Here is a 16,131-nt window from a genome sequence, read left to right as displayed (position 1 = left end):
TTCTGCCACCTGCACTTCCACAGGACGGTTGGAGCTTAATCTCCAAATGTCAGGCGTGAACTTTGTTTCCAATTTACTGTTAACATTTTTTTATGACTAGAGAAGGTGAAATTTGCCCCAAGGGGATCAGTGCAGGGGTTTTACAGGAGGTGGCAGCCATTCCTGGACTTCCTGGCAGAACGATAGAAACAGGCCAGCAGCAGCAACCCGGGGTGGGGCGGGGGGATGTTTTGTTGTTTTGTACTAAAGGGACGGGCATAGTTGTTCTGTGCCAATGTTGGGCATTAATTAATTTCCTCTGTGTATACGCTGGGGGGGGGGGGGGGGGGGTTCTGTCTTGTCTATTGAAGGGACGGGCAGATGTTTTGGGGGAATGATGAGTGTTAGTTTATCTCTTCCTCTGTGTGTGTGTGTGTGGGGGGGGGGGGGGGGGGGACTGTTCTTTGTAAATCTTTTTTTTCTGTCTTTTTGTTGTTGTTATTATGCAAAAATTTGAATAAAAATTATTTAAAAAAAAAACAAAACAAAACATTTTTTAATGACAAGGGTTAGTTAGCATTGAAACTGTTCATGCAATCATTGTGAAATAAATGTAGACTGTTGGCTGTAGGGAGGGTAGTTTCAGCTCCTGGCCAGTGGGCTACGCAGTGGAGCAAGTTTCTATCCACACTTTCGCCAACTTGTGCACAACAAAAAAAATGTATTTGTGAACTCACTCCAGGCAATTTCCAGGCAACTGAAATATCAATCAGTCAAATATTGTCTCAATGTAAAACATGACTATGGTGGACAGAATATTAGCAATGTTGAGGACTCTAGATGTCCAGTAGTTATTTGCATTAATTTATGCACGGGGTGACAGCACTGGTCTTCTATTAATTTTAATATTAAATTTATTGTGCTAGTATAAAGCAATTGACTTAGATTATATCTACATATATCTCTGAACTCTGCAAGCAGAGACCGAAGTTCAGATTCTCATGCATTTTTCAAACATGGAGTTTCGAATGGCTGTAGTCTGCATGGTGTTCTTCATTGTGATGTGTTGCCAGGAGATTTCTCTGGGTAAGAAATATGTAAGAATTCCTGAAGTAAAGATTGCAACCACTACTGCCTTCAGCCTGAATCTCACAAAGACTGGAGCACAGCCTTCGGTGGGCGTCCGCTACTGTTTCGGTGTTTTACCTCGGGGTCTGGATTAAAATGTTGGTGTTGATCTTGCCTGGGACGCAGCACTGAACTTGGTCATCAAGTGCCGCCGGGTTCCCTGCCTGCCTGGGCCATGCTGAAGGCTAGTTAGTGTTCGCTAAGCAGCCAGGGAGAAAAAGAGTTCTGCAGCTCGGAGCAACAGCTAAGAAAAGGCATGACCCAGAGAGCACAGGTATGTGAACACCTTCCTTGGATTGCAGAGAGGCAAACAGTTACTGAAGCTCTGCACATCCAAGTGATTGAACGGCATTGGGTCCATAGAGTCAACTATGGCGGCATGCTACTGATGGGAGATTAGAAACGAGTTGAATCTTTGTGGAACGTGACTCAAACATTAATCTGACATCAAGCAAAAAAAAAATCATTCAACTTGTTATAGTAACTGGGCAGGAATGTGTGATCAGTCTGATCCTTGTGAGAGTAGCACTGGCAGCCCCTCCAGAAGAAATGGCAAAAGTTAATTAGAAATACGCTTGACAAGGATAGAGTGTCTAATAAAAATTCCCTCGATGAAGAAAAATCAGCTGTAGTGATAAATGATTTACAGGTGAGGAGTAATAACCACAGAGTAAAACAAATAATTCATAGATTTACTAGTTAGTTGGACAGCACAACGTGGTCTGCGATAATGGATTTTATTTTTAATCTGTATTTTTTAATGGTAGCCATGATGCGGCGTTGGACTGGGGTGAGCACAGTAAGAAGTCTTACAACACCAGGTTAAAGTCCAACAGGTTTGTTTCAAATCACTAGCTTTCGGAGCACTGCTCCTTCCTCAGGTGATTTCATTCACCTCTTCATTCACCTGAGGAAGGAGCTGTGCTCTGAAAGCTAGTGATTTGAAACAAACCTGTTGGACTTTAACCCGGTGTTGCAAGGGCTGGTTTAGCTCAGTGGGTTAGACAGCTGGTTTGTAATGCAGAATAAGGCCAGCAGCATGGGTTCAATTCCTGTACCAGCTTACCCAAACAGGCGCTGGAATGTGGTGACTGGGGGCTTTTCACAGTAACTTCATACTTGTGACAATAAAAGATTATTATGTTATAATAAGACTTGTAAAATGGTGATCTCAGACAGCCCTCTGCTCAGCAGCATCCTCCTGGTCTGAGTTTTTAAATTCCGATGTGGCTTCCTCAGCCTGAATTGTTCTGTCTGACAGCTGAAGAGCAGTCCGGGAAGTTCAGTGAAGAATCAATGTAGGAACACTTTTCCTTTCCTAACATCTGTGCCCTCAGGCAAAAAGTTTTAAAGCAGCAAATGTTATTAGTATCAGCAGTTCCTCAAAATACCACAACGCTTGAAAAGGTTCCTGTACCCTTCACTCGAGTATGATTGACAGTTTAATGGTTCAGACACAGCAGCTTGGTGGATTGTTTATTTATCTTTCCCTTCACGCTTGAATGCATCTCAAGTACCCTGCTTTGGTGCTAACCGCAATGTTTATAAACGCTCTTGCAATGGTTGACATTTCCTGACTACATCAAAGGAGCTCGGTGGTTTCACTTCTCTTCTCACAGGAAAAGCACTTAGCTCCTTTGATGTCCTGACGTATGCTTATCAAGAATTTGCATTTTCCTGTCGGCATGAGGCGAGGAGCACTATGGCTGACGACCGGGGAGTGGAGAATGGCAACGTGTCTGACAGCCGGCACCGATCCCATTTTTGGGCCAACTCTCCTTTCTCCGCCCGATTGGGATTCCCGATCCAAGTGAATGGAGAATTCCGGCCTACCTCCTTTCGTCTTTCAGAACGCTCTTGGATCTGCCGCATATTCCCAGTATTTCCAGAATTTTCTCATTTTATTTGTAACTGAGATCGCTCTGGGGTATCAGAGTTGAATATCTTTACATACTTAAGCAAGACTGGGCCACCTTGGGCTAAGGGAGGAGGGGAATTAAAAGAGTACAATTTTCATCTTGAATTGTGCATATTGTCAGTCCGGAAGAATCTGTGATGTTATGGGCCAGGGTTTAGAGAACCCCAAAGTGTATCATGGAGTTCACCTGACCCACAACTTTTAATAGATTGTGGTATGGGGAGCACACGGCCCACTCTACAGGTGTGGTACAGCAGAAATGGAAAAGTATTTTTTTTAAAGCAAAACAATATTTATTCTATGAACTCAAGTTAACCTTTTTAAAACATACAGTGAACATCTTAGCACCCATCAGTTCAAATACAACCCCCAAAGACTACAACACTAAGTAATTCTTAAAGCTGTCCTTTTAACATCCATAAGACTTAAAACACCTTTTACCAGAAGCACATTAGGTTTACATTCACTACTGAGAACATTTATAATTCTGAATTCACCAAATGACCAAGAGATAGTCTTTTGATGGCAGAGAGAACAGCAGTACACCTGCTCTGTCTGGCTTCAGCTCCAACACTGAAAACGAAACTAAAACACACACTGCAGCCTGCTCAAAAACAAAAGTAAAAAGCTGACAGACAGCCCAGCTCCACCCACTCTCTGACATCACTGCAGTAGTAAAAACCCATTTCTTAAAGGTACTCTCACTACAGATATTTATATACACACCCATTTATAAACACCCATTTCTTAAAGGTACTCTCACATGACAGTGAGCAGGACATGAGACTCCCTCCCAGCTGAAGGTTGAGTTCTGACATCAATGGGAGGAAATGGAAAACGTGTAACAAAAGACAAAGTGACATTTTGTTTTCTTTTACTTCCCGGTAGCCAAAGAACTACAGATCAATCAAGCTTTGGTTATTCTGCATAACACCTTGAGTAAACACAATGTCAGCGTCCTCTACCTGTCTGACTATTGCTATAAGGTAAGAAGGTATTTGTCAATGCATTTCAAGCGTTGCCTGTAATGTCTACCTGGGAGATTTACCTGGCAAGCAGTGATTTCTAAGGGCAGAATGTCTGCTTGGTAAAGTGTGTGCTCTGCTGTTTAATGTGCCTGGACTACATTTCAGCCTCTTCTGCTTTGTGTGCGCTCTAACCCGCATGTGATTTTTGAAAATAATATATGGATTGGAAATAATCTGTCACTTGGACAGGCCTTGCTTTTACTATTCAATCATCTCATTGCCAGCAGGTAAGTTGGACGTGTAGTTTTCACTCCAGCAAACTGCGTTTATACAGTAAATTCATGAACTATGGGTTCAGGGAGGCGGTGCACACTCGATGGGCCGAATGGCCTCCTTCTGCACTGTAGGGATTCTATGATTCTTCTATGAACTAGCAGAGTCTCTGAACTTATGACCAGAGCTACGGCAAAGAGAACCTCCTGTCGTGTTCAATTATTCTGTGTTTGATTACGTGAATCAGTTTACCATTGATGTTCATTGTGCTTGATTAGTTAAGCCTGGATGTGGACTCGGAGTAAAGTAAACACACTGAAGCTAGAACAGTGAGCATGGAACAGGCATTTGAAAGCATTGTGAATAAAATCTCTCACAGAAACCAGTGTCATATCTGTATAGCTCTGAGTATGAAATATATAACAGGCCCTAAATGCAGGAAGATTATTTCTCAAGTAGAATACAATGAGTGCAGGATAGTAACTCAATATAAATAAAATGCATAAAATCACTCATGTCACTTTCAACATGGTGGTGTCTGGGTGTCATTGACAGGCGGTTGAGCCGATCATCCCGATACCGTCCAGAATTAGTGGTGTCATCACAGCCAGCTGAAACTGCATTGAATGATTGGATTTTCGCAATTGTGACGGCTCCTGGTTGGCTCAAGAACACTGCTGGCAAGTGGCATCCTCGCTGGGCGTGGCTGTCTCTTGGGCTGGGGCAAAGTGTGCCTTTTGCCAAAACCTATCCTCAAATGGAAGGGCTTTATTTTCCTCTGTTCGCCACACAGCAGTTTGCAGGATGTCGCTGACACAGGGCCACTGCCACACTTGCTCACGTGACACATTCACAGAAAAGGGATCTCATTGGGTGAAGCTACTTGAGAAATTTCAAGATGAAAGATAATTGAAACTTTATTCTAATTCATAGGAATGTTGGAAGCAGCAGCAAAGACCATTTTTGTCTATCTGACTGGTCGGAAAGTACAAAAACAGAATGAAGCGTTCACTATTTATTCTGTGTGGTATTTGTTGTGTTAATCACCCTGGGGTAACACGGGCTACAACTGGATGCAGTTGTACTGGAAAGTAGACTCCAAACTTTGATGTTAGTTCAATACGCTTTATTGACCTTGTTAAGCAGTGCACAGAGTTCGCTGTGGGTTTGGCACTCTACTAATCTAAGTGTGCTAACTATAACTAACTAGACCAGACTAGCTCTGAGCCACATGTAGAAGGTGCTAACTGATATATACACCCTGACTGTCACTACAGTTGTCACCAGTGGAAAGAGGCGGAGTGCTGATGCCTCGTGTGTTTTATAGTGGGAGACCACCCTCTAGTGTTCTGCCTGGTGATTGGTTGTGTTCTGTCCTGTCTGTTGATTGGCTGTACTGGGTGTCTATCACTGCCTGTCTGTATCTCATTATGTGCATGAGTGCATATCATGACAGTATTTATTTCACAAATGCCTCTTCAAAAATCTTGACGTTATCAGCCACCATTACATCCCTATTTGATGCATTCATCATCTTCTTTTTAAACATTTTTTTGGAATCCCATCCTTAAAGTTACCAAGCTAATGTGCAGAGTGGATGGGGCAAATCCTTAATCCATCTCATTGCTTGTTCCAAAAACCAACTGAAAATCAAATTGAAGCCAATTCATGGTTTCCACAAGAGAGTCACGCAACATCCAAGCTGACAAGACAAGGCACCGTGCCTCATCTTGGGCTCGATCTGCAGCTTGATATTAGCTGAAGGGCCGAGAAGCCATCGTCATGTTCAATGTGAACAGGTTATTTCAGATTTCACTTGCACTCCCTGAGCTTGCTTTTTTGCCATTCCTGGGCCCGGGGCAAATAATTCCCCAGAGTTTAACTTGTCAGTGCCCTTGCCAGCTGTACAGGGTGCTGGTGAGGCCACATCTGGAGCACTGTGTACAGTTCTGGTCTCCTTACTTGAGAAAGGATGTACTGGCACTGGAGGGGGTGCAGAGGAGATTCACTCGGTTGCTTCCGGAATTGAGAGGATTGGCTTATGTGGAGAGACTGAGTAGACTGGGACGAGACTCATTGGAATTTAGAAGAATGAGGGGGGGATCTGGTAGAAACATATAAAATTATGAAGGGAATAGATAAGATAGAAGCAGGAAGGTTGTGCGACTGGCGGGTGAAACTAGAACTAGGGGGCATTGCCTCATAATAAGGGAGAGCAGGTTTAGGAGAGTTGAGGAGGAATGTCTTCATCCAAAGGGCTTGTGAATCTGTGCAATTCCCTGTTCAGTGAACAGCTGAGGCTACCTCGTGTCATAATATACATACAGGTATATGATGGTGCACAGACAGACATTGATTGACACACAGGATGACCAATGAACACACAGAACAGCAGCCAATCACCAGACAGGACACGGCCACTATAAAGCCAGAGGGCACTAGTTTTCCCGATCTCTTGGGATGCAGCCTCTGAGACAGTCAGAGCCTGTGAGCAACAACTAAAACATCCACCATATGGTAGTAAGATAGTCTGGTCAGGTTAGCCTCAGGTCTCCAGTCAAGTCAGCATAGTGTCAACCCACAGTTAAAGTATGTATAATAGTTAAGAGTTCAATAAAATAGAGTTGCATTTTTTCAAGTGTTGGAAGCCTGTCTCTCTCTCACTGCTGCAGTAAACGCAGTCCTCGCAGACCCAGCTTACCCAACACATCACCTCGTTGAATGTTTTTAAGGGAAAGATAGCTTTTTGAACAATAAAGGAATTAAGGGTTATGGTGAGCGGGCGGGTAAGTGGAGCTGAGTCCACAAAAAGATCAGCCATGATCTTATTGAATGGCGGAGCGAGCGCGAGGGGCCAGATGGCCGACTCCTGCTCTTAAGGATGTTGAACAACCCAACAAGGTTCCAGTTCCGTCTTAAGCTCAGTGTAAGAATACTCAAACTCCTGAGGGTTTTCCTATCGCATCTTCCCACAGCCTCAACTGTACACGCTTGGCAGAGATACCAAAATTCAACAGTCAAACTTGAAATTGCCAGAGACTCTGCAGCAATAACCAAGTCCAAATTTTGAAAACAGCATGACTCATGGAAGAATTCTTACCTATTCCATGAAAGACCTGATCAAAATGGGTAACAATAAGGATGATAGTACAAATGTATGTGGCGGCCTTGGAATCACAGAAGGGGCCTGTTTATCTGACTTGCTAATTCACCCAGGTTCTGGAGAAGGCTCAAACCCAAAGCCTTCTGAGTTAGAACTAAGAGCACATCCACCTGAGATTCATAATGTAATAATAATAATAATAATCGCTTATTGTCACAAGTAGGCTACAATGAAGTTACTGTGAAAAGCCCATAGTCGCCACATTCCAGCGCCTGTTCGGGGAGGCTGGTATGGAAATTGAACCCGCGCTGCTGGCCTTGTTCTGCATTACAAGCCAGCTGTTTAGCCCACTGTGCTAAACCAGCTGTGCACAATGGTGGCTGTTGTGCTAAGTGGCCAATGAATCTTTTTATGTTGTGAGCAATGAAGTTGAAAAGGTCATGGCTATTGGAGAGTTGGTTAAACAGGTTGAGTAACTGACAACATAAAGTGCACAGGAACAATAAACTAATGATAAGTGAGGTTTCCATGGAAATGGGCTTTTACTGTCACGAGGTAACAGCGCAGGTTATATCAAATCGGAAACTGTAGAGGTAAAACATCTTCTATTTATAACGTATGATTTTAGCATCATGGCCTCAAGCTGGGAATTCCCTCTAAGCTTTGCTGCCTTGTTACAGCTTGTGTCAGACAATCACCCTAACTCTGCTCCCTTTGTTGCTCAGCCTCTGATTCCAACCATGTGAAACTCTGATGTGTTTTACTGCGTTAAAGATTTGTATCTAATACCATTGGCGAGGTCCTCCGACAGCCGACACCAGAATCGTAAAATGCGATTGGGTGGATAGTCAGTTTTGGCGACGAAACCGTGGCCGGCGGCGGGTTCACGACAGATGGCAATTCTCCGGTGCCTCGATAACGGCGTCAATGCGTTCCGCTCTGCACGTACAGTAAACGCATATCATTATCGGGCCTGACCCGGTATTCTCGGGGGCCTCCGCGATGCTGCACCTCCATCGTGGGGGGGTTTCTGATGGTGAGGTTCACTTGTGCTTCCAAAAATGGTGAAACAGGCGCCGTGGCTCATGAGGGGCAGAGAGGGGGGTACGGAAAATGTCCAACATCGCCATAGTTTGCTGACAGTTGTGCTGCTGACCGGGGGGGTTTCTGTCAGGGCTGGGGGGAGTAGTGGGTGGGGGGGGGGGGTCGGTCAGGAGGTGGGCAGTGGGGTCAGGGCGGACGGGCACGGTACACCATTGCCGCAGCCGGCAAGGCAGCCACGCAGCTGGGTACGCCGCTAACTGCCCACTGTGAACTTAGTGCCACGGGTCGGATGGGTCCCCCCCCAGACCACCCCTCCTAGGTAACCTCTGACCCCAGCTGACCCCTCAACAGCATGGGCATGCTCCAGATTAACCAGTGCCATCTTGTTGGCTGGGATGAGTGTGTGGGGAATGGAGCGCTAATATGCCGGTGCAGCTTGTCAGCCTCTGGAGTGTCAATCGTGACCTCGGCGAAACAGACACCATTTTCCAGTGGAATCGATGGTGTTCCACGTGGGACCGGTGCTAGCCCCTCCACAGTCGCTGAATCAGTCCAGGTGCAGCACCAGTTTTGCTACCATAGAACTCCATGAATCCTGCCCCGGCGTCAACACTTGAGAATCCAGCCCCATATTATTGATTTTTCTTAAAATATCAAGCAGAGAATCTTGATACAGAATAAGAAGTCTCTTTGGTGAAAAGATATGGGAAGCGTGTGGAAGAATGTGCGATCCCACACTGTCTGTTAGGTTCCCTCTCCTGCCATCATGCATACTGCTGATATTTTCAGATTAAGCCCTCACACGTTACTCCCCCCTCCTCATCCAAGCTGCGGGGGGTGGCAGGGTAGCACAGTGGTTAGCACTGCTCCCGTGTCTGCGTGGGTTTCCTCCGGGTGCTCCGGTTTCCTCTCACAGTCCAAAGACATGCAGATTAGGTGGATTGGCTATGCTAAATTGCCCCTTAATGTCGAAAGGTTAGGTTGGGTTACGAGGATAGGGCGGGGGAGTGGGCCTGAATTAGGGTGCTCTTTCGGAGGGTCGGTGCAGATTCAATGGGCCGAATGGCCTCCTTCTGCACTTTGGGGATACTATGATTCTAAGTGCCTGGAATAGGATGGAGCAACTGAAGAGTGGATTTAAAAGATTCTGCAGTACCGGATGGTAGCCACCGGGTGGTGTGAGAAGCTAGATATTCTGACTGAATATTTTATTCTGTGGGCTGACTTGCTTTTTAATACGTCACAAACTTTTCTAAGTGATCCACACATGAAATATACTTATTAAAAGCGCTTCTCATTTACTGTTATTCTTGATGTAGGGAGGAAATAGTTTCCTATATTTGTTTAGTCTTTTGACTTGTGCAGTTGAAGGTTGAAGGGGTGGCACAGAGGGGGGCACAGAAGGGGTGGCACTGTTGCCTCACAGCGCCAGGGTCCCAGGTTCGATTCCCAGCTTGGGTCACTGTCTGTGCGGAGTCTGCACGTTCTCCCCGTGTCTGCGTGGGTTTCCTCCGGGTGCTCCGGTTTCCTCCCACAGTCCTGAGTACTGAGGCTGATTTAGCACACTGGGCTAAATCACTGGCTTTGAAAGCAGACCAAGGCAGACCAGCAGCACGGTTCAATTTCAGTACCAGCCTCTCCGAACTGGTGCCGGAATGTGGCGACTAGGGGCTTTTCACACTAACTTCATTGAAGCCTACTCGTGACAATAAGCGATTTTCATTTCATTTCCAAAGATGGTGAGGTGGATTGGCCCCTTAGGGTAAATTGCCCCATAGTGTCCAAAGATGTACAGGTTATAGAATTTTATAGAATTTACAGTGCAGAAGGAGGCCATTCGGCCCATCGAGTCTGCACCAGCTCTTGGAAAGAGCACCCGACCCAAGCCCACACCTCCACCCTATCCCCATAACTCAGTAACCCCACCCAACTCTAAGGGCAATTTTGGACACTAAGGGCAATTTAGCATGGCCAATCCACCTAACCTGCACATTTTAGGACTGTGGGAGGAAACCGGAGCACCCGGAGGAAACCCACGCAGACACGGGGAGAACGTGCAGACTCTGCACAGACAGTGACCCAAGCCGGAAATCGAACCTGGGACCCTGGAGCTGTGAAGCAATTGTGCTATCCACCATGCTACCGTGCTGGGGTTACGGGATTACGGGAATATGGCAGTGGAGTGTGCCTAGGTACGGTGCTTTTTCAGATTGTCGATGCAGACTCGATGGGCTGAATGGCCTCCTCCCTGTAGGAATTCCATGGTTCAAGTGGCATTCCAGAATATGGCTGTAAATGTTGGTGGAGAATTGAGAGATTGCTGCGTTGGCAGATTCTGCATTACCATCTTTTGAGACTTCAATCTGAGATCTGCAGTTTGGGTGAATGTTAAAGATTTTGTGGCTCTGTTTAAAGAATAGTGGGAAATTCTCGGTGTCCTGGCCAACATTCCACCCTCAAGCAACATCACATAATAAGTGGCCACTTGTTTCAGTTTTGTTTGTGCGATCTTGTTCTGCATAAAATGGGAGATGAATTTCCCTACGTAAGAACAGTCACTGCATTTAACATGGTGGGCGCGATCCAACTGCCACTCTGCATTGGAAAAGCAGCTCACCGAGGGGCAGTGTGGCCGATAGAAACGCCGAGACCCTTCTCCCGGGAGCTACCCGGCTCACAACGCCTCGCGAGACGTTGCTCATTGTAGGCGGGGTCACTTTTTTGACAAATCTGCATATTAGAGCGAGACATTTAATCTCACTCCAGTGTGCAGATTCCTGAGGTACCTGAGGCTTCGGGATTCATCCCCCTCTCCACGGAGACTTTGAGCGAGCGCCGTTCAGCACTGGTCCCCATTTGTGGGGAGACCCCCATGAGTGCGGTTCCATCTGGTCCCCATTTTGTGGTGGGGGATCTCCCAGGGGATCGGAGTCCCCGAGCTGCATACCCTCGCACCATGGTGCCCAGATGGCACTGCCAGGGTGCCAAGCTGGCATTTTTTGCGCAAGTGAGGTGGGGGCTGGGGCTGCCCTGGCTGGGTGTTGGTTGGGGGAGGGGGGGGGGGGGTTGGTACCCTCCCTCAGTGTGTTTGGGCTTGGGGGGAAGGTCAGGAATGACCTCGGGAGCATCGAAGCTCCCCCACTGCACAAAACAGGGCTATGTGCAGCCTCAGCCGTGCATTCTCTGTTGTGGCCCCTTATACAACGCGAGTCACATTGAATAGACCTGTGTTTCTCTGCACTGTGAGTGCCGGGATACACGCGGCTAAACCGGCTCGCTATGTCAGGTACCTTTTGGGAGAATTGTGGCCATTGTATTTGCAGCATTTTGAAAGGTATTGGAAAGACATGAGAAGTCCTTATATTACACATTGCTCTCAGTTATAGGGTACCAGCGCCACAGAGCACAGCGGGAAACCATTCAGCTTATCGTGTCTCTGCTGGCCCTTTGCTAGAACTATCCAAAACATTAATCCCAATGTCTCGCTGTCGCCCCATAGTCCAGGGTTAAACATCTGCTTCAACTATTTATCCAATTTTTCCTGAAAAGATACATTCATCGCTGCTTCAACCTACTCCCTGTGGTAAACCATTCCATAATTCACAAACTCTGAGTAAAGAGATTAACATCAACTGAACTTGGAAGGTATCAGTTTGAAAAAAAGGTGAAGCTGACAATGCACTTTCCTTTAGTTTGAGAATGTACTGAGGACAACGATCAATTTAAGCCATTTTGTCTCGTGTGCATTTGAAGGTAAAATAAATCAACCCCCACAACCTTTTGACAAACTACCTGAGCCGTTAAGATTTTAATAATGATCAGAATCAATTTGATATGAGGTGCTCCCCCATGTTGGAGTGAGTTAACTGTTAGTTAATGATTGGCACGGCACTTTTGTTATTTTCTTTTATTCAGTGACCTGTGGTCCTATGGCCTCTGGGCCTTTAGGACAAACACGTGATTCTCAGGCAGTGAATTATGGAAGATGCAACCATTCATTGGAACCTTGGGACACAGAGATAAGAGGTCAATAACCCTCTCGAGTTTTTTCCCAGCATTCAGTGAGGCTTTGGCTGACCTGTGACCTGACTCCATATACCCATTTTTAACCTCTGCCCCTTAACAAAAACCTGCCGGTCACAGTTTTGAAATTAACAATTGATCTAGCATCAATTGCCCTTTGCAGAAGGAAGTGCCAAAATTCTACCACCGTTTGGCCAGGATTTCCTGGCCGCCACAGCAGTGGGTCCCCCACTGGCACGATGAGCCATTCAAATGTCCTGAAGAATCCCGTCACAGAATCACAGAACAATACAGCGCAGAAGAGGCCCTTCGGCCCATCGAATCTGCACCGACACGTGAAACACTCCTGATGTACTCACTTAATTCCACTTGCCAGCACTTGGCACATATGTTATGACGTGCCAAATGCCAGCCAGGTAATTTTTAAAGGATGTGAGGCAACTCGCCTCTACCACCCTCCCAGGCAGTGCGTTCCAGACCGTCACCACCCTCTGGGTAAAAAATGTTTCCTCAAATCCCCCTTAAACCTTCTGCCCCTCACCTTGAACTTATGTCTCCTCATAACTGACCCTTCAACTGAGGGGACCAGCTGCTCCCTATCCACCCTGTACATGCACCTCATAATCTGGTAAACCTCGATCAGGTCGCCCCTCAATCTTCTCTGCTCCAGTGAAAACAACCCAAACCTCCCTTCAAAACTTAAATGTTCCATCCCAGGCAACATCCTGGTGAATCTCCTCTGCACCCCCTCCAGTGCAATCACATCCTTCCTATAATGTGGCGGCCAGAATTGCTCACAGTACTCCAGCTGTGGCCTCACCAAAGTTCTACACATCTCCAACATGACCTCCCTGCTTTTGTAATGTATGCCACGATTGATAAAGGCAAGTGTCCCTATTAACCTGCCCTTCTGCCTGCAGAGATCTATGGACAAACATGTCAAAGTCCCTTTCGACAGGAGGGGCTGGATAATTGTGGTTTCTGTGTTGAGCTGTTTCCCAGTTTCTTTCCTGAAAGATCTGGCTCTAATGCAATTAGAGGCAAGGATTTATCCCCCCCCCCCCCCACCATGTCCTCAACTCCCGACCATCAGAAACAGTTCCCCTCAACCTTCAGAACTTCAACCAAATCATCCTTTAACCTTCTAAGTTTCTGGAAATGCAACCTTAGTCAATTTAATTTCTCCTCAGAATTTACCCCATGGTAAAGACATGTATCATTCAGTAAATCTGCAGTCCCTCCAGGACCAACATATCCTCCCTAAAGTGTGGTGCGCAGAACTTCTCTCAGTTTCCAGATGTGAGCTAACCTGGCTTTGCATGACTAAAGAAGAAGTTCCATCTCCAAATGTAAAGCCCAATGATCCATTTGACATCTTGATTATTTCCTGTAACTGATCTACGCACTTTGCACAGTCACTCTCTTGGTGAACATCAGACTTGCTGCATCACCTGTTCTCATACAAGAACACAGTGACGCAAAAGACCAGCTAAGAGTCTACAGCACCTCTGTGTGGTGCAGAAAGACAGTCGCACTGAATCCGCCCCTCATAAACGGTAGCACAGTGGTTAGCACTGCTGCTTCACAGCTCTAGGGGCCCCAGGTTCGATTCCCGGCTTGGGTCACTGTCTGTGCGGAGTCTGCGCGTTCTCCCCGTGTCTGTGTGGGTTTCCTCCGGGTGCCCCGGTTTTCTCCCACAGTCCAAAGATGTGTCGGTTGGGTGGATTGGCCGTGCTAAATTGCCCTTAGTGTCAAAAAGGTTAGGTTGGGTGGGGTTACGGGGATAGGGTGGAGGTTTGGGCTTAAGTGGGGTGATCTTTCCAAGGACTGGTGCAGCCTCCTTCTGTACTGTAAATCCTTCCTTGAATGTTCCCACAATATCAGTCGTCCACAGACAGTCTCTTTCACACATTCATCACTGAAAGTAGTTGAACTGTCTGTACTCCTTCCCGTGTCCCTGATTCTGGTGTTCGAAATAATCTCAATATATTATTGAGTTTCCATTTATTTATTGCCTTCAGGACCTTGAGTACTAATATAATATCTTCCTTAAGCTTGCACTTCACCAGTAAACAATTCCAAACTTTTTGTCCTCTCCTGTAACTTCTTAATCCAAGTTATCATTTTGTTTGCCCAACTTTGCATGGCTTCTAATACCTAGCTGTGTTGCGTTTTCATGGTGCCATACCCATCCACAGATCTCCCCTTTCTGCCCTGTGCTAATTTACATACCACTGCTTTTTTTTGTTGTTCCAAATATCCCCCTTGTGCAGGATTACTTGACCACTTCACAGAGGGGTTGTGTGCATTTTGACTTGGCGTCGCAATGTCTAATGGCCCTTCCGGTACAAACCTTTATTTGAGTTCCATAATTGGAAAACCTGTCAGCTCTTGTCGACGTGGGGGTTGGTGGGTTCTTTTTCAGTGAAGAGAATGAAGAAATGACTGTTTTTCACACACTAGTTGACAACAGCTTTTAGTACGATATACATGCTCGAGGCTTATGCTTGAGTATTTTACATTAAGGAATTAACTTCTGAGAGAGATAATAATTCTCCATGATGGCACAATAACTACTCTGGAGTCACAGCAGATTCTTCATAACCTCATAAAGCAGCTTAACTGCCGCCTGTGTTTCACTGTTTCATCGTGCTTAAAAGGATATTTTTAATCAATTGAAAACTTGTTTTGGTGCCTCATTTGTCAATTGTGATATAGCAGAGCACATAATACGGAGCAGTGGGTTACCAATCTGTTAGCATCAACATAATGACACACATAACTTGTGACATTCCCACTTGAAGCGCAGTACCTGGAATTTCACAGCACCTTAGCGTCAGACTTTCCAGCCTGAAGGTTCTGGGAAAATTTCAATCTCGATATAATTATTTAAAGCATTCTATTAATCAGCGTTAAATTGGTGACTTTTGTTTTGAAAAAATGGCCAATTAAACTATTTAAATGCTGCCTGGTGCGAGGAGTATCTGTGTCTCCATTGGCAGCTCACTGCTTATAGCAACACCTCCCACCCTTATTACAAAGAACAAAGAACAATACAGCACTAAAAGTGGCCCTTTGGCCCTCCGAGCCTGTACCGGGCGCAGTGCTGTGGAACAGGGTGGGCAGACACTGGGCTCACCCACTGCAACCCAACGTCTGATAGGGAACTCTCCAGGAGGGAACAGGATCAGAGAACACAGAGCCACTGAGGCAAATGGAAGATCAAAGTGCCCAATTGTCCCATGGCACCACAGTCTAAATTTTCCATTCCATATTAGTGTAATATCAGGGCCTGGAAGCCCACGTTTCTCCATTGGAGCATCCGGCTATTTCTTAAAATCCCAGTATTCCCCCACACTTCCTGGGACTGCTTTTCTACCCGTTGGTAACTTCCTTTGTAAAGAAATGATTCCTGACCTTAATTTCCCTTTGCGGCCTAGATCCTGCACCCCGTCCTGGTGTAAATGTCTCTCACGATCCTATTCAGCACCTTATTTATTTCTACAGGATTCTCTTGGAAGCAGCTCTTTCCTGGATCAGAGGACCCCAGTTCATTGCCTCTAATTGACAATGTTTAGTCACCAGAATGAAGTGCTGAGCCCAAATGCATGTCAGTTGAAAGCGGCCTTTAAATTCCCCATTGATTTGCACTTCACACATTTCACATGTTGCACACTTAACCTGCAATGTGAAGT

The 16,131-nt window shown here is 45.9% G+C and overlaps 1 protein-coding gene across 2 annotated transcripts in view; it reads left to right on the top strand.

The window, feature by feature from the left end:
• Positions 1-1,006: 1,006 nt before the first annotated feature.
• The window catches only part of si:dkey-192p21.6 (uncharacterized protein LOC565246 homolog), a 237,319-nt gene continuing 222,194 nt past the window's right edge, over positions 1,007-16,131 (top strand). For both annotated transcript variants that reach the window (XM_038783222.1, XM_038783221.1), the window contains exons 1-2: positions 1,007-1,065; positions 3,914-4,011. In XM_038783222.1, the coding sequence (XP_038639150.1) occupies positions 1,008-1,065; positions 3,914-4,011 (156 nt within the window). In that variant the 5' untranslated portion in view covers position 1,007. The remainder of the gene's footprint in view (positions 1,066-3,913; positions 4,012-16,131) is intronic.

Source organism: Scyliorhinus canicula, chromosome 22, assembly GCF_902713615.1.
Source record: "Scyliorhinus canicula chromosome 22, sScyCan1.1, whole genome shotgun sequence".
Taxonomy (NCBI): Eukaryota; Metazoa; Chordata; class Chondrichthyes; order Carcharhiniformes; family Scyliorhinidae; genus Scyliorhinus; species Scyliorhinus canicula.
This window is presented reverse-complemented; position numbering and strand designations above follow the sequence as displayed.